Source organism: Numida meleagris, chromosome 4 (genome assembly GCF_002078875.1).
Source record: "Numida meleagris isolate 19003 breed g44 Domestic line chromosome 4, NumMel1.0, whole genome shotgun sequence".
Taxonomy (NCBI): domain Eukaryota; kingdom Metazoa; phylum Chordata; class Aves; order Galliformes; family Numididae; genus Numida; species Numida meleagris.
The window spans coordinates 88,944,807-88,967,031 of NC_034412.1; the positions used below are offsets into that span (position 1 = coordinate 88,944,807).

General features: G+C 37.0%; 2 protein-coding genes and 1 long non-coding RNA gene across 3 annotated transcripts in view; 1 reads left to right on the plus strand and 2 right to left on the minus strand.

Annotated features, from left to right (window-relative positions):
- GRK4 (G protein-coupled receptor kinase 4) overlaps positions 1-155 on the minus strand; it is a 36,547-nt gene extending 36,392 nt beyond the window's left edge. The window contains exon 1 of the mRNA XM_021395371.1: positions 45-155. The gene's annotated coding sequence lies outside the window, so the exon portion shown is untranslated. The remainder of the gene's footprint in view (positions 1-44) is intronic.
- Positions 134-22,114, plus strand: NOP14 (NOP14 nucleolar protein). The gene is made up of 18 exons (XM_021395348.1): positions 134-584; positions 3,241-3,375; positions 4,202-4,343; positions 4,885-5,030; positions 5,455-5,592; positions 6,949-7,071; positions 8,193-8,324; positions 9,524-9,845; positions 11,123-11,253; positions 11,502-11,587; positions 13,189-13,324; positions 14,454-14,555; positions 15,417-15,570; positions 18,205-18,364; positions 19,104-19,251; positions 20,090-20,208; positions 21,339-21,494; positions 21,841-22,114. Exons 1-18 carry the CDS (start codon positions 387-389, stop codon positions 21,938-21,940), a joined length of 2,628 nt encoding a protein of 875 aa, XP_021251023.1. The 5' UTR covers positions 134-386; the 3' UTR covers positions 21,941-22,114.
- On the minus strand, positions 593-1,998 carry LOC110398047. The gene is made up of 3 exons (XR_002438159.1): positions 1,894-1,998; positions 881-945; positions 593-802 (listed from the first exon to the last, which is right to left on the minus strand). It is a non-coding gene; the product is annotated as an uncharacterized LOC110398047 (long non-coding RNA).

A 22,225-nucleotide genomic window follows, 5' to 3' on the forward strand; every position in this document is an offset into this window, starting at 1 on the left:
AGGCGCACGCCGCGCTCTGCACGCCGGGATACGTAGTGAGTTACCTCATTCTGCCTCCTCCGGCTTTTCCCAGGGCGGCAGGCGAGAAGGGCGGCGAGTCTCGCGATATTTGGGCGAAAGCCTCGCGAGAGTTTCTCTCTGCCGGTGCGTGGCGGAGCTCGGGCGCGCTGGTTGCGGGGCTGCCGTCACCTCACTGCTCCGTTCACGCCGTGCCGCGCTCCCCGCCGGCTCTCGCGGGATTTCTGAGGCAAGTCTCGCGCAACTTGAAGAGCTCCAGTCAGGCCTGAGGGACGCTCTGCCTGTGGACGCCGTTTTAGTTGGTCTCTTGGCTACTCTAGCCGCTGAGTGCATGCTGGGCCTTTCCTTGCCCACACAAGCAGCCGGCAATGGGGAAGGCAGCAAAACGCAAGAAAAAGGCCACAGCATCTTCAAGAACCAAGGGCTCAGCAGAGCCAACCATAGCCATGGTGAAGAGCAACCCCTTTGAGGTGAAGGTCAACAGGCAGAAGTTTAACATCTTGGGAAGGAAGACCAAGAATGATGTGGGGCTGCCTGGTGTGTCACGGTCCAAGGCTATTAAGAAGGTAAGATGACATCAGAAATGGGGAGGAAGGAGGGCGGCTATGGATGCAGAAGTGGTGGAGAGGCTGTGAGACTGGAGCCATCACAGGTGAGGTAAGAGGCTGGCTCACCCTGTGTGACAAAAGTGCGCACCTCATGTTGCTCTGGAGGTGATGAAGGGTGTGCCCAACTGTCTTCCTCCTGGGCAGTCAAATAGTGCTGGTCTCAATGCCTTACTGCACTGTGGGAATGTTTCTCTTATTACTCTGGACCAGAGTACAGCAGGAAGCACAGGTGATTGGTTGTAAGTGTTCATTACCTAGATTTAGGTGCTGCAGGATGTTGAGCTTGGTGATGGTGCGACATCACTGCAACAGGGAAAGCCTGAAAGAGGAGTAGGTTCTCATTGCAGTGGGAACCTCATAGATAGAAAAGAACTACCATTGCCTCAGAAAACTTGATTGCTTTTTGTGCAATAATTAAATAGTTACATTGTGAAAAAACATTAGGATGCAAAGTAGTGGTATGTCTTCATTGATAATAACGTACATACAGCTTTGGAAGTTTAAATCTTTATCTTCCACCCTTGACCCTTTCAAAACTGTCCCCTTTTTCTTTCTCTATAGACATCACTAGCTGCCTGACCAAAATCCATACGGCACAAGGGAAGTTGTTGCCTCATATACATTCCAACATTTATCCTTTCCTTAAAGGAAGTACTGGATTTTTTTTCCTGACTTATCTCTGCAAAGAAAACAAGAAAGAAATAAAAACTTCTGTAGACCCTATTAAAGCAAAAAACTTTTATTGTAACAACTTGCACTGAGGTTCTCAGTGACATGGACATAGTTTCTCTACAGCTACCTGATAAGAGGTTGTAGGAAGGGGGGTAAGGCCTCTTCTTCTAGGTCACTAGTGATAGGATGAGATGTAATGACCTTAAGCTGTGCCACAGTAGGTTCAAGTTGGATACCAGGAAAAATTTATTCTCAGAAGGAGCAATGAGGCATTGGAATAGGCTGCTCAGGGTGGTGGTGGAGTCACTGTCCCTAAAGGTGTTCAAGAACCATGGAGATGTGGCACTAAGTGACATGGTTAGTGGGCATGGGTTGATGGTTGGACTAAATTATCTTGGAGGTTTTTTCCAACCTTAATGATTCTGTAAACAAATCTGGATAGATAAACATACATTGAATCTGGACATGTACACATCAAACAGAATTGAAAGCTGTAACACAATGGAAAACACAGCAATAACAGCAGAGCAGCAAGTGAAGATTTGCTCAAACACAACAGCTATAAGCACAGAGATAAAAGAAGGAAGCTGTTTACCTTCAGAAGGCCTCAGGTACACAAGGATCTCCAGGGAGGTAGCCTTGCTTCTACTGCCAACCCTTAAATGAGGTCTGGGAAGGGGTGAATCCTGGCTCCACCCTTTCCAGTCACTCAGCACCATTGCATTGCATTGCATTGCATGCACCTGAGACCCCCTGGGTTGGCCCTGCCTTCCCACCAGGTGCTCAATCACTGTTTCAAGTCATGACATATGGTTTCCACTACAGAAGTACTTACTGAAAAAAGAAGTTATTTTAAAAACTAATGCAGCAGAAGGAAATGGATAGTTTGTTACTTTGAATGCATTGTGAGAGGTTATGCTTGAAGATTCTATGAATAGAAGTAATTAGTGAGAGAGGACATGAAATAGTTGATGAACTAGTGCTTTTCCATATCCAAGTTAGTAAGATATATTAACATTCTTTTAAATTGCACATTCACTTGTATATTCCATGCAAGAAGAAAATTGAAGGTAGAACTTTGAGAATAGTAGATGAAACCAGACTTCTACTGTCAGTAGTGATGATGACTTCAAGGTCTGGATGCTCAGGGGGGCTGCAGAGGCCTGTTGTAGGAAACTGCCTTCTTCAGCACACAAGTTTGGGAGTTCATTGTAGTACAAACAGCAACAATACCCATCCATGAGATTTAGTTAACATGTTTTAAATTAGCACATATTTTTTTAAATCTAAACACAGCCAGCATTTTCTTCCTTCAGAAACTGTATAATAACTTCAGCATTTTAGAAAGCTTAATAACGTTCAATTTCACGTTTTAAGGTATTCTTTTAGCTAGTAAGGTAAATAAAATGTTTGTCATGAATTACATCACTAGCACTTAGAAATAAACCTGTCTTCTTCAATGTGCCGTAAGTGCAGCACGTGCTACATCATACATGCCTTACTGCTCTGATGCATGACCTCTCTGTGCTCAGCACTAAAGCTGAGACACTGCGTGTATGTACCCACTTGGGTTTCTTTACGTCTTGGATGACAAGACCAGATACATTGGTCAGCTGATACATTTTTTTTTTTCCTTTCTATAGTACGTTCTTTTATATTAAGCTTCAGCCTGAAATCAGAATTCTTTGGAGGCAATGCTTAGTTTTCATATATGATAAAACAAAGGCAAGATACAGTGTATCTTAATTTGTCTTCTTCTGGGCATCTTGTAAGGGTAGTTAATTACTCTGAGTTGTGTCTTGCATGTGCTTCCCATACCTTTTTTGTTTTGTGTTATGATAGACTAGATGATGTCAAGATATCATGAAGCTTTTTTTGCCTTGGCTTTGAAAGCATTTATTCTGTTAGTTTTTTGAACTTAATCTCCTTTTTTTTCTTCTAGCGTACTCAAACGTTATTGAAAGAATATAAAGAGAAAGAAAAGACAAACGTGTTTAAAGATAAACGTTTTGGTGAATATAACACCAAAATAAGTCCAGAGGAAAAGATGATAAAACGTTTCACTTTGGAAAGACAGGTAATGTACCAGAATGGGAATTAAAAAGAAAGACTAGGTTGGGAGGGTTACCGTTAACAGAGGGTTTTGCAGGCTATTGCTTTTTGTTTGTTTTGTTTGTATGTTTGGAACTTCTATGAAAAATTGTTTATGGGAATCCAGAATTTTCCATGAACACTTCCTGTTTTGCCAAGACAGCTGTTTTTTTTTTGAAGAAAGTTCTTTGAGCACATTTGAGCTCTGACATACAAGAAAGCCAATTTTAAGCAGAGTTGTTTTTCTTTGACTGTTCTAGACTTGTTATGATTTGGAAATTGGATTAGAAAAAGGCAGCCACCAGCAAGTACAATTTGGGATTCCAGTACAGCTGTTGGAGAGCAGCCATTTCATTTGCTGACTAGAGGAACTCTGTAACATGCTGTCATTCTGTAATGAGAATTGTTTGTTTAGTACCATTCTTTCAGGTTTATCATACTCAATCTCCAAAGCTGAATATTGTAATATTATAACCTGCTGATAATTTATGTAAGTTACAGTCAGTTTCTTCAGACCAGAAATAGAATAATGAAGAATTATTTTTAATTGTATACAGATAAAACTTAAGCTTCCTTAAGTTTTCTGAGTTGTTTCATTTCTACATTACTGTAAGAATAATGGAGGCATCATACTTTTTCACTTAAGACTAGATGTATTTTGAATAAAAAGATTAATCTGGTAGCGTTCTTAAAAGAGCAAAGAACTGGAATGAGAATCTTCTCAACCAGCGTTAAAAATGCTGGCTCTGTTAATTTATTGCCTGGAAAGTAGAAATTTTTGTTATTTAATTGGTTTATTTTGTTCTTTTTAGCAAAATTATGGCAAGAAAAGTATCTATAATCTTAATGAAGATGAAGAATTAACTCATTATGGCCAGTCTTTGGCAGAAATTGAAAAACTGAATGATATTATTGATAGTGATAGTGACACAGAAGAAAGAGGAGCTCTGTCAGGTAGGACATATCAGCTAATATCTCACTGCTCTGTATTTCTTTTCACTGTTGGTTTTGTTGTCGGTACATTTGCATCATTTGTTTCTTTCACTGAAGAAACGTATGTATATGGGTGGGATGTTGAAGCCAGATGACTACTTCAGTATATGTGGACCAGCTGTCAGAATTCAGCAGTAGCTATGTTGGAGCTACCCAACTGGCAAGTTTTTTTGATCTGTGGGTTTTTCAGAATTAATGTGTACCCACACTTCAAGGTGCATTGGGCAGCATCTGAAGCTTAAGTTGTTTGCTTGTACCTCTACACCTAAATAGTAGTTGGAATATTGAAAAAATATTCCTATCTCATGCAAAATGTTTGTCAGTGTAAGTTGTGTCCAGCATCTCTCTTAGGTATGACTGTTGAGAGGAATGGGAGTAGTACCTGGCTGATGACGTAGTTTTAACTGCTCCCATTCTCAAATATTAGGGAGATACTGTCCTAGCAGCATCAGCACTTAACTTTCAGTTTGAAAAGAATTCACAATTTATTTTTTTCTTCTAGCTGAGTTAACTGCTGCTCACTTTGGAGGGGGTGGAGGCCTTCTTCGTAAAAAAGCATCAAGTGAGCAGGAAGATGAGGAGGAGGAAAAACCTAAATCTAGGAAGGAACTCATAGAAGAGTTGATAGCCAAATCTAAACAAGAAAAGGTGAGTTTTTAACTCTAGAGAATAAGTTAATGCATGATGTAGAGGGCATCACAATTTGTCTTTGCAGAATAAAGTAGCAGTAACACAGAAAGTGAGGTAGATAACTGTCTGGGAAAAGAATCTAAGGTCCTTAAATAGTGTCCATCTGCCCTTGTAGACACTTTAGGAAATAAAGTGAACATCTGCCATTCTTTTATATCTTCAAATCTCTCATTTTCTTGACTCATATAACTTGTTTTCTGTATGCAACCCATGTGGCATTCAGTATAACTGTATTGCTTCTACAGTTGCAGTGAATGTTTATACCTTTAAAATGGTATTTGAAATTATTTATTTGCTGAAGACATCATTTTTGTTTTATGCTAAAAATGCTTTGTCATATCCAGCTGAACGTAACTGCTGCATTTGTGTTTTGTTTTTCTAGCAAGAAAGGCAAAGTCGGAGAGAAAGTGCCTTAGAACTCACTGAAAAGCTTGACAATGACTGGAAGGAAATCCAAACCCTTATGACCCGCAAACCCCCAAAGTCAGAAAGAAAGGACAAAGAGGCAGAAAAACCCAAGGTAAAGTTTGGCAAGATTACTTTCTTTTGTTCTAATAACTTGTGGTTTTCACTGTCCTAGTGACTGAAGTATAAGGCGAAGATGATCGCTTTGCAAAATAAAATGAAAGAGGTTATGTGTTGAGCAACACTACTGGCTGTAGATTATTTTTAAGACATTTTTGCGTGAAGAATAAAAATTGTTGGGAGCATTGGCTTACTGTGAACGCCTTTGCTACACTTCTTGGGTGAAAAAACTTTTCTTTGACATCAAGTTTTTCCCTGTTGTGACCTGAGTACTGTCCCTGCAAAAAGGGAACTAAGATATTAAGCTTATGAATAAATCTGTTACAGCGTCAAAGCTTTTCCTCTTCGTTGTTTTTCATACTTCTTAATTTAAGAATAAGCATTGCAGTGTCTTGTGCTATATTTTTTTTGTGTAGACATTTTGTATTATATTGTACATGTTCCCTGGCAGTAGAATTCTGTTTCCAGAAGGCTGAACTAATGAACTGATCTTATGTTAAACTGATCTTAAATAATGAACAGAAGATACTGGATCAAAAAGTCATATTTTAAAATAAAAAGCAGTACACCAAGATGCTTCGTGATATACCAAATACTCCAGTATGTCGATAATGTGATATTCTAGACAAAAATTCTGTCAATGTGCTTTGCTGAAGGGGAAAATTAGCTTCTGTTGCTTCATGTGAATCTCAATTTGAGTGTTATCAGGGATGCAGGGATCAGACTGTGCATTAAATATAACATTAATGTTAAATAGAAGAAAATTATCTAGTGGCATGTAAGAAGAATAATTACTAAAACTGAGTTTTAGAGAAGCTGTTTCTTGACTTAAGCATCTATCAGAAAGATTGTATTCAGAAGTCCAGCGTAACCTCTGCTAGTGACAGTTTTCCCAGGTATGCTGTTTAAATAGGCTGAGCATCAGCAACCCTTTTTGTTTCCTTTGAGGTAGATACCTATGTAATTAATAAGATAACAAAGATGTAGTTTATTTCTAACAGTATTTATGAAGTGAAATATAAACTATAAATTTGTTGGTTTGTTTTTTGAGAAAACTATTAATAAGCAATATTTTGAAGCTTTTCAATTAATAAGTAAAACAGTTTTAAGATAATGTTTGTAAGTTCTTCAGCTGTGAGTAACTTAAATGGAGGAGAGTTCAGGGAAAATTTTATTCAATCATTCAATCCATTCCATATGTTAATACTGAATTGAAACCAGCTTTCTCTGTACAGTCTTTGCCTTATTTCATAAAGGTCTTATTTTTCAGTTGTTATGTCTGGTAGGGGGGTGGATGCAAAGCAGAATAATAGAACTAAGACAATAAGCAACTGTATAAATATTTCTTTAGCCTGATGAATATGATATGATTGTTCGAGAACTTGGATTTGAGATGAAAGCAAAACCTTCAGAAAGATTGAAGACAGAAGAAGAACTGGCAAAAGAGGAGGAGGCGCGACTCCAGAAGCTAGAGGTACACCATCTATGGTTTTAGATTGTTTTCTAACCTGTCTTTTGGGAGTGACCGCGTATATTTATTGCTTGACCTTCGATTGAATGTGGCTGTACTAAACTGGAGTTCATCAGAGGGCAAGTTCAGGAAATCTGTTCGTGTTTTGTTTGGAATCTGATATAATAAAAGAAACATGGACTTAGTACATGATTTAGTGAGGTTTATGAAATGAGTAAATATTTCTTCAATAAAAAATATAATATCGCTTCGATTTGCCTTTAAATGTTTTAAATTATTCAGAGTTTAGATGTGTTTCAGTAAGGGGGGTATTTTATTGCAAAGAAGTTGAGTTAATACGCTGCCAAGTCATGTAATGCTTTCTTCTGGTGTTGTAAATCTTCCAGCAGTAGCACATACATAGCTTCGCTTCACATAGGAATAGGGTTCTCTTGGGAAATGTCGCGTGCTGATTCTTCTATATGGAGCTCTGATTCCTGTAGAAAGAGTGAATTACTTGGTAAATGTTTCTCTCCTTTTGCTTTTGGGATACTAGAGACGCATTTAAGATGATAAGGAGAGGTGGTACCTTCACATTACAGCAGAACAGAAAGGATTTCTTTTATATTCTTGTCATGTTGTTTGATGGATGATCTAGCTGGTTGCCAAAGTGAAAGTGCTTCTGGAAATGATTGTTTCACGTATTGCCCATTGAGTCTATTTTCAAATTCAGTGTAATGTTAAAATGTTAAGATTGTGTTTTCTGCAAACTTGTTACACATAGGGGAAACAGATAAACACTGCGGAATCATAAAACACTTACAGAAGCTGCATTTTCTGGTAAACCAAACAGGTGAAATAAGAGAACATAATGCTTTTGGAAGCCCAGTTTAAAACCTTCCAAAAAACAGTTATCACATACGCAATTGCATTAGGCTATCAGATCATACTGCCCAACAAAAACAATGTATTGGTAGTTTTTGCCTATAATTTGTCAAGTCACTGTTTTTAATTTCCATCTACTACTTGAATAATCTAGTTAACTTTTTTCCCCTTTGATTTTCTTAAATGTAGTGTTTGAGGGATCTTTCATTCTTGTGTAAACACATGATTCATCTGCGTATGTTACTTCTCCTAAAACACAGGCAGATCGACTACGTCGAATGCGTGGAATAGATGAACAAGAGAAGAAAAAGAAACCCAGCCACGTGTCAGCTGATGATCTAGCTGATGGCTTTATCCTGGATAAAGATGACAGACGTTTATTGTCTTACAAGGTAAGATAGGAAATGTCAGCGTTTTCAAAGTTTTGAAGTGAAAATAGGAAGATCAGTTTGGAACTGACCTCTGGAGAACTTTAGTCCAAACCTGCGCTCGAGGCAGGGTCAGCCGTGGAATCACCATGTTGCTCAGCACTTTGTCCAGTCTTGTCATGAAAAATCTCCAAGAATAGAGGCTGCACAGTCTATCTAGGCATCCTGATTTTCCCACTGTAAAAAAGTTTCTCAGTCTGAACCTCTCTTGTTGAAACTTAAACCTGTTGCTTCTCCTTCTCCCACCATGGACTGTGGTGCAGAGTGCTGCTCTGCTTCCTCAGTGACTTCCTTTACAGGCACTGGAAGGCTGTTGTTTGGTTCCAGGCCGAAAAAATCTGGGTTCCACAGCCTCTCCTCGTAACACAGGTTCTGTGGCTCCTGATGATCTTGGTGGCTTTCTCTTGAACTTGCAGCTGTTTATAGATAGCTTTCTTATATTTGAAAAGTGTTTTCTATCTGGTTACAAAAGTGCTGAGGAAAGGAGAATAGTTGTTTCCCCCTATACTCCCAGTAATATAGTAGCCTTCTATGCTTTTACCTTACGGGGCTGCAGAGAGGGCCTCAGACCTTCCATTTGTTGTTGGTTTTAATTTGCACTATACTCCTTATGAAGAAGTTTTGATTAAGGTGGCATAGCAAGTAAAACCTTTAACGCTGATGTAATGCGTCACCCTGACTGTGATGCATGTGTGTGCATACTGATCCTCTCATCTTATATGGAAGTAGCGAGGGAAACGCTCCTCTCGGCAGGGAGCACAAATTGTGAATGTGAATTTAAATTGTTGATTAAGAAAATCAGGATGGGAACAATTATTTATCTGATACACTATTTTAATACATAGAAGAAGTTTATGTTTTTTTAACAAAGAATGCTTCTGCAAGTGATGTTGAAATTTTATATCATCTGCTAGTATTCCTTACTTTCCTACTGATTGTTGTAGTCCTCACATACTACATCCTGTTCTTCCCATCTCTTACAGCTCCTTGGAAATACACTTCTAGTCATTTATCTGTATACATTCTCTTCTTAAAATTCCTTCTTGTCTGGCACAGCTGCCATTCACTGCTTGGTCACAGTAGCTTTTCGTGATACATTTCCATGGTTATTCTGGCAAAAACTTTATCAGTGTTTTTAACTGGCTTATTTTCCCTACTGGCAGGATGGAAAAATGAATATTGAAAATGCAGAGGAGGAGGAGGACAAAGAAGAGGAGGACAAAGAAGAAGAACAGGAAGAAGAGGAAGGTGATAAGGAAGATAATGAGAATGAAGAAAGTGAGGAAGAATCTGCTACTGAGGATGAGGAGGATGTTGCATCAGATAACCACTCGGATCTTGAGTCTGACCTTGAGAGTGAAGAAGAAGCTGCAGGAAATAAAGAACAGAAGAAACACAAGGCAAATGAAAACGAATCGCAGAATGTGGAGGAACTGGATCCAAAAATGGAAGGTGCCAAATCAGAGCTTCCATATACATTTGCTGGTAAGCAAAAGACTGCTGCAGAGATCGCTGTTGTCTTTAAGTTTTTATAACCAGTCTTTCTCTCTCTCCTGCAGTATCTTATATATTCCTGCTAATCTATGAAGCTTTGCCTCATAATTGTCTCCTACTGTTCCAAGAGCAGAGAATAGCTGCTGTTCTTAGTGATTAGCACTGATCATGCTGTGAGCAGCGGGAACCGGATCTGTTTCACCGCAGAACATTTACTTCTGCTTCTGTCAGCCTTAGAATTGACAGATACACAGTAGGAATGAAAACAGAAAGATTTGTACTTGTTTCTGAAGGCCACCAGTGCCTCCAATCTAAAATGCTAGTGTTTTGCATGAGGGAAGTTATTCTATTATCTATATTTAAATGAGAGCTTTCCTTCTGTAGTGTTTGGACCGACGTTTTTGTCAGAGGCTTAGAGAGGCAGCATTCTGACATGTAATCCCCGTGATACAACATCACAGTATTTTGAAATAGAGACATTCAAAGTTTGACTCCTTTGGGGCTTGTGCCTAGGAGGAAAGAGGAAGTACGTTCCAAGTACTGTACAAAGCAATCATTAATATTAAGTATTTAATGCAACTAGCTATTGTCCTAGTATAGGTTTCTCTAACAAAATTAACTGTTACAAGATTGAACAACCTTTCAAACAGCTTCCCCTAGTGCTTGCTTTTTTCCCATCAAAAGGAAATAGCATACATTAAACAAAGCCTTTTAAATTGCATTCAGGATTTGTCCTAAGCAGAAAGTGATCACATTAACTCAAAAACTGAACAAATTAGGATGTTCTAGCACGTTAACTTATGCAGAAGACTAAAAATACCTTTTTTTTTTTTTTTTTGTAAAATTATTTTCCATTAGTGGCAAGTTTCTTACTTTATTTAATATCCTTCATACAAAAGATAATTAGTTGTGAACTGAACATAGAGCTAATTGTATTATGGTAAATTTATGGTTGAATGAATGCTTAAGTTTACTTCTGGTGTGTTGCATGTGTGTGCACGTGGTTATGCTCAGCCTAGGCAGCAAATAAAGGATGAATTGCATCTCAGTTGTTGAAAAGCATTTATCGTATTTTCTGATTTATGCTCATGTATGCTATGTTACCTACATATTGATAAGTTACTAGTGTTTAAAAGATTACTATCTAAAAGCTATGTCTTTTTTTCTGAAAAATGACACTTTCAAATTGGAAATTTGTTAGATTGGCACTTGAATTAAATATCTTAAGTTAGAGGTTTGTCTGGTCAATTTTCATTTTTACTTTGCAGTTCCTGAATCCTATGAGAAATTTAAGTCTTTATTGGCTGGAAGAACAGTAGAGCAACAGCTTATTATACTGGAGAGGATTCAGAAATGCAATCACCCAAGCCTTGCAGTGGGAAACAAAACGAAGTTGGAAGTATGTTTTCATGTTTTGTTTTATCTTGTATTTTAAGGTTTGAAATTAACTTTGAATTTCTGCTTAAGCCTTACTAAGAGTTCAGGAAGCAGCATAACGTATATATGTTCTTTTGTTCTTATAACAGTCCAATCAACATACTGCTTGTTTCTTTTCTAACTTTTTTATCACTGTTCTTTTGTACTGCTCTAAAAAATACATGCAATGAAAGAAAATTAAGAGTTTTTAACATACTATGCTTCTTGCAGAAACTCTTTGGCTTCCTTCTGGAATATATTGGAGAGTTGGCAACTCTGGATTTACCAGAGCTCAAAACAATTGACAAACTCACCCTGTAAGTAATAGATCCTGTTGACTTTTGCTCCTTTCTGGTCTAAAGAGAAAAGCTCTTTAGGGTAAAGTATTCAGTATGTAGCTCTGTGAGGATTGTAGGCAACTTAGTGTTTTAAATCTGTTTCATGTATTGTCTGGGCTATTAATTGTACCAAGACATTTCCAAAACATTAGAATGTAATTTTTAATCTGTAAATGCTTTTCATGGGTTGTAGATAAATAAGATACCAGCTGTGCATGCAGACTTACTTCTGTATATGGAGTTATTCATGGAGCTGATTAAGGACTTTAAGGTTTGCAGTGACAGTGTTCTGTTGCCTTTACAGTTTTTTTTACACGAGTTTCCATTCTGTGAATTCACTCACATTAGGAACTAGGTGAAAATAGAGTTAGAATGCTATACTAAGCCCATATAAAAGTTCCAAAGAAACATTTTGCAGGAAATTGTCAGTTTGGAATTGTTGTCTTCAAATATATAATGGCTATTTATTGTGACAAGAGAGCCAAATTTGTCTCACAGTTACACGGCAAAGGATGAGGGTCAATGGACGCAAGATGCAACATAGGAAATTCCAATTACTTGTAAGGAAAAATTCTTCACAGCAATTGTGTTGAACCCTAGAACAGGTTTCCCAGAGAAGCTGTGGAAGATTCACAAAATTGAACAAAGCTGCAAGCAAGCTGATTCAGCTTTGAAGTTAGCCATGCTTTGAGCAGGGAATTGCACCAGATCACCTCCAAAGGTCCCTTACAACCAAAATTAGTCTGTTATTCCTTTCTTGACTTTGTGGGCTGGGCAACTTTCTTTTAGTGAATTATTTGTATGTGGCTTGAAAGAAAAAACATACAGTGAAAACTAAAGGAAATAGTTTTTAATAATCTGTTATGTGCAGGTTTAGCATGCGTTACTCTGTTGCATTCATCAGCAGGAGCTGTTGATAATCACACATGCTGGGGCTTTGTAAAAATGTGTAAACACATTTTGATTGTTTTATAGAGCTGGGATGTATTAATATCACTGCAAACATTTTAAATAAAAATACTGAAAAGGAGATGCAGACGTCTGACTGCACCTCCTTGTAGGCAGTAACCTCAGGCCAGAAGCTGGCCTAACTTTGTGCATATTTGTTTGTATGTTTGAAGTAATAATTTTGCTAGCCACGTTGCTGCCTTACATGTTCCTTAACATTGTGTGAGAGTATTTTGAGTGGTGAGTTGCCTAGTATGGACCAGCATATCTTTGTACAGTAAAATGAAGAGTTAGGTGATTTAGAAAGATGTGTTTTAATCGTATCAGATTATTATTTAGGAGTGTATTTTAAAGTTTTTAATTATTTTTTTATTATTAGGATTTAGAAACCTCCAAATCAGAAATCATCTCACATTGCCCAATGAAAAATAGATCTCTGTGAACCGAAAGTATTACAGTAATAACCTGTGTCGGGTCATGGTGGCTATTTCTCTAAAAAACGTAGTTTGTTTCGGGGAATTTGTTTTTGTTATGGATGGAACACAAGAAACCACCCTGCAGATGCTTGAAATCAGGTTTTTAGTTAACATCACTGGTGTAACTTGATCACAACTTACATTTCTTCTTAATAGGCCATTGTACAATCTTTGCCAGATGTTTCCTGAAGCAGCCAGTGGCAATATTAAGTTTGTCCTTCGAGATGCTGCACATGAGATGGAAGAAGTAATTGAAGTGAAAGGCCGTGCAACGTTTCCAGGTTTAGACACGGTAACGAATACCTGCTGCTAAGAACAACTCTTGCTCTTTCCATTCGTACAGAAATGCTAGTAAATGCCTGATGATGGGAAATGTAATTTTGCATCTTGAATTATACGATGAGTTATGAGCATCTATGGCTTTTTATATTTCTTAAATTTAAATCTGCATATAAGGAAAAGTTTTACAGGGTAGAAGTGTGACTGATACATTAACAAGGGGAAGAGATCTTAAAATTGCCTCTCCAATTTACAGAGCAGAACATTCTTAGTTTTCCTGATGAAATTTCAATGGACAGTGATGATGATCAGTTATGTCCCGATTTCTTCAGTTACGTTAAGTGCAAATATTTTAAAAGTGCTCCATAGAAGTGCAGTATCTCTTAGTTTCACAAAAATATCAAGGAAATAACATAATGGACTTAAAAGTACAACCATTTTTAGTACTGTAGATGTGAGTAATGCTAAATTAATGACTGAAAGTGAAAGGACTGACCTTTCTTTCTTGTATTAGTAATGCTTCAAAATTTCAGTGGCTGTGCTAAATCTTAACAGACTTTTTTCAAAGTCTATGTAAATGGCTATTAGAGAATTCACATGTGGAACACATAGAAAATGAATGTTTATGTAGTAAAATGTTTTCAAAGAACAACCATAAATCAGTAATCCAAAGAGAACTACTTGATTTTTGTCTGTGAGCTTGAGGAAACAATGTTGCCTAATGGGATATTTAGGGTATTGAAAGAAATTAGACTGAAGAATTTGATTGGAAGACTTGCTTCTTGCAGCTTAGACAATATTTATATTGAGTTCTTTTTGAAGAGACTTTTTTCAGGATGTTTTGGATTTTGCAGGAAATGTATTGTAGAGAGCTTTTAACTTCTCATTATGTTTTGTCTATCACCCTTATAACATACAGTTAGACATACCATAGATATTCTATTTTCTCAGGTACCTTAAAAAGTCATCTCAGTAAACAGGTTGTCAATATCATATCTGATTTCTGAATGATATATGCCTTAGTATTTTTAGACCACTACATGACAGCTACTCATCCGTCACAGTTACATATGTGTAAAATCAAGATCCCTGGAATTGACTTAATACATTTTGCCTTCGTACTCTGTTTTATGCATTATCAGCTTATTTATTTGAAAATTACTTCTCTGCTGTTTCCAACGTCTGACTTCTGGCATCCAGTTGTAACTCCTGCTTTTATATACATGAGTCAGCTTCTTACTAAGGTATGTCTATGATGTATCTCAGTATACAACTTCACTTCCTTGTTTCTTCCTAGTACTGACACTATGTGTTATAATTAATGTGTATATATTGGAACTGTACTGAAAAGGATGCATTGTGTTTGGTGTGGTCATAGATAGTAAAAGGCAGAAAAAATGAAGAGAAAAAAACAGAGTACAGCCCAACTCAAAATTTGGGCTAATAATTTTTTGAGCTCTCGTGCAAGAATTTCTTATATGACAAGCTGTGTGGAACTAATGGAACAGACTGAATAAAGTACAAAACCATTTGTTAGAGATTTCTTTTCCATATATTGCAATTGCTCCAGTTTAATAAATGTTTTTATTTAAGAACTGATAATGTTTGTTTTCCTTAAAATTTTGCCTAGTACAGCGCATTGCAGTGTAGTTAAGAAGTACTTATATTTCTATCCAATTATCTTTCTTATACGCTTTGAAAGTTCTGAGCTGGTTGTTCTGTTACTGTTGCAAATCCCAATTGCTTTGAGCCTGATGTTTCTTTATTTCACTTGTGAAAATGGATATGGGGCATTGGAGGGCAAAAAGTAGGACTAAAATTTACAAACAGTTCAGATGGCAGAGCAAACAAGCAGTAAGAACTTACTGGTGGTTTAGCACCTTCTAGTGGCTAAACCTCATCTTTCTAATCAATTCTGCTTATACTCTTTAGTAAAAGCAAAGGGAAGGCAATACGTTTTTCATTTAAATCCAAAGGGTACCATTTTACAGATTTTAAAATGTGTACAACTTTCTAAATATTCCTACTTCTGGGGGGATGCTGCATTCGTGTTGGATAGACATTTACTAATTAACGGTATGTGCTTTCTTTTTTTCCTTTTATAGTGTCGCATCACAACATTGCAAGACGTTATTAAAGGTTTGTTTATATGCTCTTTGCTCCTGGAATACATCTCTCTCTCCAAAAGATTTGTACCAGAACTCATCAATTTTCTTCTTGGAGTACTTCACATATCTCTACCCAAAAACCAGGCCCAGGGTGAGTTTGTTAGAATAAACAAATAATAAATTTGTATATTATTGTTTTTCTTTAAAATTTCATTTATTAATTAATTGTCTTTCACAATGAATTTAGTGTTTTGAGCAAAAGAGCAAAACCATCTGCTAGGCTCGCTTTCCACAGCTTTGATCCTCCAGTGTTGGCAAGAAGGAAAGAAACAACATTATTAAAGGAAATAAAGTAACACTGCTCACAGTGCAGTACTTCTGCAGTATTGTTCTAAGCAGATCGCGTTACAGGACCGCAGTCTAAAATCCACAGTTCCTGTAGGATTACGATGAGTACTTTGTTCTTCACAGTAAGGAAGCGGTTAATGCTGCAGATAGCCTTCCTCATCAGCTAATAGCTATTTCACCAAGATAAGTAAGAGAAGAATGTCACAAAGTTGTTATTTTTCTTTTTTGCTTATGTGACAGGGATTTGTTGTCGTTTAACAGAAGGCAGCTATCCCCACAAGCAGAAGATTAGTCTGTGCTGTAACATAACTTTGTAAACTTAGCAGACAAGAAGAATAAAACTCTCTTTTCAATGGGATCCATATGCTAGCAAGTGATTTTCAATTGCTAGTCTTCCAGTCTTTGTTTTTTTGTGACTTTTTTTTCCTGTGTGGACTCATTTCTAGCTTTAAAATTGTTCCAGATCTGAAGCTTTTTGTTGAAGTGTTTAGTGACAAAAATTCACCTAGAGGAGCTTTGTCAGAGCACATTACTAATTCATGTGCTAGCATCTCTGCCTGGGTCACTCGGAGTATCTTTGAGCACGAAGAGGCTGCAGGCAGGGTATTCTCAAATGAAAATTGAAAATTCTCAAATGAAAATAATTTGCCAATTATTTATTGGCAAATACAGATGACATCTGGGATTTAATGAACGTACAGGGTAATTATTACTGTGTTCATTACTGTTGATGAGACACCTGAAGTCTTTGTTCTTTAGGTAGTCATCAATCAGGTGAGGACAGTTCAGCTTCTTTTATTTCAGTATATCTTCAGCATGACAGAGTAGTTGTCTTGCAGTTCCCATTTTTTCTCCTTCAGGATTTTCATGCCTTCCTGTGCTGGTGTTCTTTTCTTCTTTTGAGCTCTTGAGCTACTGATGATCCCTTTCTCAACAAGCTTAGTACTGCAGTTTCACCTTTATTAGCTTGTGTGGCTGTAACCTCCAGACTCACCCAGCTCCTTCTCACAGCTTAGCAGTTTTCTCTGAAGTGTGAGCCAAGGTTACCCAGCTGGGTTGCATCAGAGCTAAAGCACTGGATTCTCAAAACGCCAACAGCTGAACTCTTAGAAGGAGGTGGGAAGAGGTTACAGAGTGGGTGGGTTACACTGTACTTAAACTATTTTCTCCTTTGTGTACTGTCTTAGGAATCTGTGATCTACAAAGGTTTTAGATACTGTTAAAATACAGGATTTTGTGAAATCAGATAAACTATTTTAAAATATTTAGTGGTAATGAATGATTTAAATTTTAACAATTTTTTTTAATTTCCTTTGTATTTCTACTAGTGTGTTTGCATTAGTTAAATTTTCATGGTGATGTTTTCTGTTAGCAGAGGAGAGGAGCTCAATAAAAGATACACTAAAGGCACAGCACTCTCTTTCTGAGAATTTTTCACTCAGTGTTGATGTTTTGAAGTTACCAGGCATCCCATTGTGTTTTTAACTATCCCTGGGGGAACTGTTGCTTGTAAGTGTGATGGTTTTGCTGTCAGCAGAAAATACTTTAAAGCAAGCTGACATCAGTTCCCTGGAATATTTATATACTGTTGCACCAAAAAATTTCTTGAGGTTCCATTTTGCCAGTGAGTAACATCAGCAAACAGAACTTACATTGTTGTCATTTTATGAGCTTAATCCATTAATTTTTCACATGAAATGATACAGAATACAACTTCATGAAAGACTGAAATACACTTTCTTACCTGGTTTAGACTTTTTTTGTTGTAGTAGTAGAAAAGCTAGAGGGAAAGAGTAGGAAGGGATTCCCATTGTTGATAGCCTTGGCTAATGAAACTGTTAGTTAGAGCTGCTATCATCTCACAAGTAAAGCAAATAATAAAAAATTTTGAAATTTTTGAAATGAGTTCCATTGTAAGCTCGCAGAACTTAAGTTAGCATAGTAATTCTCAAGTCTTTTCTATCAGCCCTGCCCCAGTATGTATTCTGTGTTTCCTCCTCTTGTTTTAAAACTACTTAGGTGAAGTGGGAGAGGACTTTACAGTATGCATCTGAGGGCCCCTGCTGGAGAGGTTCAGCGATGTACAATAACTGTGAGCTTCCCCCATTCATGTTCATTGTGCTGCTTGCCCACTTTCTGGTCAAAGCCTTCTACTCACAACTCCAAGGCAATGTCCTGTTCCTTGTCCTTTCCTCTTAAGCATATCCAATACTACATCCTTCCTTGCGGTTTTAACTGTGCATCTTGTTCCCCACAGAACAGATAGCTGCTCTCTCTTCTTACATAATTATGATTGTGCCTGTAGTCCATCATTTTAGAGAAGCCTAATAGTGATAAAGTTTGGGGTGTTCTGTTTTTTTTTAAGGCAATGTGATTAAGAACCTCTAAAGAACTAATGCTGAGAACTGATTTGTTGATCGTTGTTCTTGTTTCTTAGGCTATACGGTAGTGCATCCATTCACACCAGTGGGGAAAAATTTAGAACTGCTTTTGGTGTGTGATAAGAAGGATGTGGAAAGTTGGCAGAAGCAAAATCTGCCCCTGAGTATTGTGACTAGATTAAAGGAATTGAGCAAAACAGAAGTTAATCATATCAGGTATGTAAGAATAAGAGTAGTGAGCTGTTCTGCTTTGTTTTTATCTTACTACTCTAGAGCATATGAAATTGTGAGTCTTCATTCAGAATGCTATGTGGAGCACTTGTTGAAGTGCTCAGCCCTTCGTTTCCTTTTCAGTACAGCTGTGAACTGATGGGATGATGCAGAGACAGAGGATGTGCTCAATACTTTGAACTGTCATGCTTTTCAGAAGTAAATAATGTATTTATGTACAAGGGCTAGGGGAGTCACAGAAGCAATCACACCACAGTTAAAAAAGAACAAAATTAAACATTGGACATGTTGGACCACAATTTTCACCTTATGTATGTGTCGTACCATAACATTTCAGGGATGAGTAAGTATTTTGTGATGAAGTTTAAAAAAAAAAAAACCACCAAAAAGAACCAACATAATTCTGATCTGAAGAAGCGTGACGGTAATAGAACCAGTGTAAAAACCTGTTATTCAAGTAGCAAAGACACAATACTGTTTTGTCCTGTGTGCACCAACATAAGCAGTTGTTGCTGATGGCTTTCTTGGGTATTTGCTTGCATAAGGAGAGTGAAATTTTAGTCTGAATTAACAACCAGGAACAGACTTGTAACTGATAGTGTCAGACAGTCTTAATAATAGACACTGCTAATTCACCCAAATTTAATTAGCTTAATACATTTTATTTGATGATGGAGTACAGCTTTTACAAGTGAAACTGTTGCATTATTTTCTACATTAACAGGTTATCATGTCTAGCCTTGTGTTTTGATCTTATTAGAAGATGTGCAGTTCTATATGAGTATTTACCATCATTCCATGAAATAATGCGTCCTATAAGAGTACTCCTTACACAGCATCTGTCAGTGAATGAATATCCTGAACAAATGCAGGTAAGTGTTCCTCCTGGGTGAAATAATTGATATGATTGGCTCGTTAATAAATTCTGTGATCTTCATCTGTGCTTTAAAAAAAAAAAAAGGTAGAATAATCTGTGAGATGTTTTCAAGGATCAGGTATTTGCTGTAGGTGATCTTCAAACATCATAGTGGTGTTTGTGTGGAGAAACCAACAAGGAGTGGAGAATATTCAGAAGATATTTTTCATTGTCTATCTTATCTTGCCCTTCTAATTGAGGAGAACAGTACTTGCTTGCTACAGCCAAATACACGTAACCAAGCTGATGAGATACTAACATACGTGTACCTGGTCTGCTACCTCACTTAAAGGAAGTCAGTTTATTTGTCTAGCAATTAAATTCAAATATATTTTTTAATCTGTCTTCTGGACATAGTAGAATTGTCCTCTCCTCAAAGAGGCATTATTAAGTGTAGAGAACAAGATTTTGTAATATTGATGATGCAAAATGTCCTGGTTTTTGCCATCAAAATAAACAAAATTAACAGTTATCCTTAAAATGACTCTGAAAGGCTGGCTCTCAAATTAATCTGTCTTTAGTCTTGGTTATTCATCTGTTAGGTGAAACTATCTGTAGACCTTTCTGATTATCCATGTTTCCATCTTAATCGAATTCCTAAAGAATTTAAAAAATTTTCCAGCCTGGAAGGCTTACAGCATTTCGGTGTTGTCAGTGTCCTAATGAATAGCAATGGTTTTTCTCAGAAGATGAACATATGGGGAGAAGATTACTGTTGATTCAGTTTACAGTAGTTTGTGAATTATGTTGTCTCTGATGCACTTTTAAAGTTGTAATTTGATTTGCATTTTCAGGAATGGTATCACAGTGCTCTGAAAGAGCTGGAGAACAAACCAAAGCACTATACTCCACTGATATGTGAGAAAAAGAAGCCTGTGCCATTGAAACAGTATACGCCTAAGATTGTGAAAGTGTAAGTAAAACAAGCTTAGTGCAAAAGAAAAAGTGTATCTAAGCATTCAGATTTTCAGTAGGCTAAAAATATTTGGAAAGCAGGACATAGAACAGGCATCTTTGTTTCTCCGTTGTATTTTATGCACAAACTGCCAAGGACCAGCTACTTAGGTGGTAGAGAAGGAAAGAAAAGGGAAGGAGGGATTCTAAGAAGTTGAGCAGAGATTACCTTATGGGGGAAAAAATTGGCACTGGAAACCAACTCCTGACCGTCCAACCAGTTATAAATTAACAAATTTTAAGTTGAAAAGAAGCTGTTGCTACTATTACATAGTCAGGTACTCTGTAAAGCACTTGAGTCTCAAGGACAGTAGTTCATTACAATCATACTGAAATATATGAAGGTAAAGATGAAAGGTGAAATGTTGTGGGATGTTTCACTGATGCAAAAGACCAGGCAGACTATTCCTGTACTCTGTCTCACGGATCATAGCAGATAATGTGTCACATTAAACATTCTTTTAAGTATACCAGATTGCACCATTCCTTTTTCCCCCCACCGTAGCAGTTTTCTGCCTTTCAACAGTACCAATCCCAAAAAACATGCAGTTTTCTTTCTCTCTTTTTATGGAGCTTGAAATGATCACGTACACTCTTATACTGTCTTTTGAAATTAACTTTAAATAGCACTGGTTCCTTTTGTTGATAATATAACTGTGTTCTGATTCAGGAAGTCTGACTTGTATTGACTGCCGACTCATCTAGGCCTGTTTATTATCAACAAGGGCAGAAACTGTGTCTTACTAATTCTAGTAATTTAAGGAGACAGCTTTTCCTCTGCCATACACATATATTCCCATGTAACTGATCAGGCCCTTTTTTTAGAATTCATCTGTAGAGGAAGTGTGCAAAAATGTAAAATATATTGGGAGATTCCCTCTTTCTCCAGATACCTTTTGTTTTTCTGCTCCAGCTTTTTCAATCTGTTTAACAAAACAGAGGCTACTATGGGGTATTGGAGTGTATCTGTTTACTGGAAAATGTTATCTGCTTATAGGTTGACTGGTGACCCTTTTTGTGGTATGTTCAGCTCCTTATTTTGCAAGTTGGTCACATAAGTGTTCTGTGTTCACACACATTTCATTTCAGTTTAGAGTTTGGAAGGAAGCAGGGAGGCAGCAAAAAGGAGCAAGAAAGAAAGCGGTTAATTCACAAACATAAACGTGAATTTAAAGGAGCTGTTCGTGAGATCCGGAAGGATAACCAGTTTCTGGCTAGAATGCAACTTTCAGAGATCATGGAGAGGTAACGTAGCCTTTGCTTCAACAGTAGTTGAAGAGTTGTTATTCTGTGTGTTCATTTCTTTGCTGTGTGACAAGACTGACAATAATGATAAAGAATATTAAACTTTAAATAAAAAATTAACATTTGGGGGGAAAACAAACATTTTCATCGGAGATGATTTTAAATTTCAACTTCGCAGTTTCATTTCTCTAGATAAGAACATGCAGAAAGTTCTTATTCAAAGAGTATTGGTGAAATTTATGATTTGTGGGGCTTCTTATAAATTAATATGTATAGTCTAAATGTACTCACTTTTCCTAATATGCTCTTTCTGAAATATTTAACACGTTAATTGCTTCCTTTACAGAGATTCAGCCAGAAAGAGAAAAGTGAAAGAGCTTCTTGGTAGCCTTGCTACACAGGAGGGTGAATGGAAAGCTATGAAAAGGAAAAAAGGGAAGAACTAATTGGGACTATCTGCAGATGGAAAGTTTGGTTTTACTGCTTTATAAAGTACCATAGTTGTATGGCTTTTGCACAGATTTTAATTGCATCCTTTGGATGCATTCCTTTTAAGGAAAATAACATCATCAGATCTGTCTGAAGAAGTGAATAAGAAAAATAAAAATAACACTTTTGTATGTGTGTGGTATTTTTCTGTTTATTTTAATAATAATGTTTGGATGAGTAATCAGAATTTGCAGTGTCTATCTTGAACTACACAAAAATTGTACAACAAAAATCTTTTGATG

What these genes read in the sequence shown, in the direction of transcription:
- NOP14 (XM_021395348.1), top strand. Translation starts at nt 387, where the DNA reads ATGGGGAAGGCAGCAAAACGCAAGAAAAAGGCCACAGCATCTTCAAGA. An exon ending in AGAAAGAGGAGCTCTGTCAG is followed by an intron (nt 4,344 to 4,884) that starts GTAGGACATATC and finishes TTTTTCTTCTAG; the next exon opens with CTGAGTTAACTGCTGCTCAC. An exon ending in TGAGTCAGCTTCTTACTAAG is followed by an intron (nt 14,556 to 15,416) that starts GTATGTCTATGA and finishes TTCCTTTTATAG; the next exon opens with TGTCGCATCACAACATTGCA.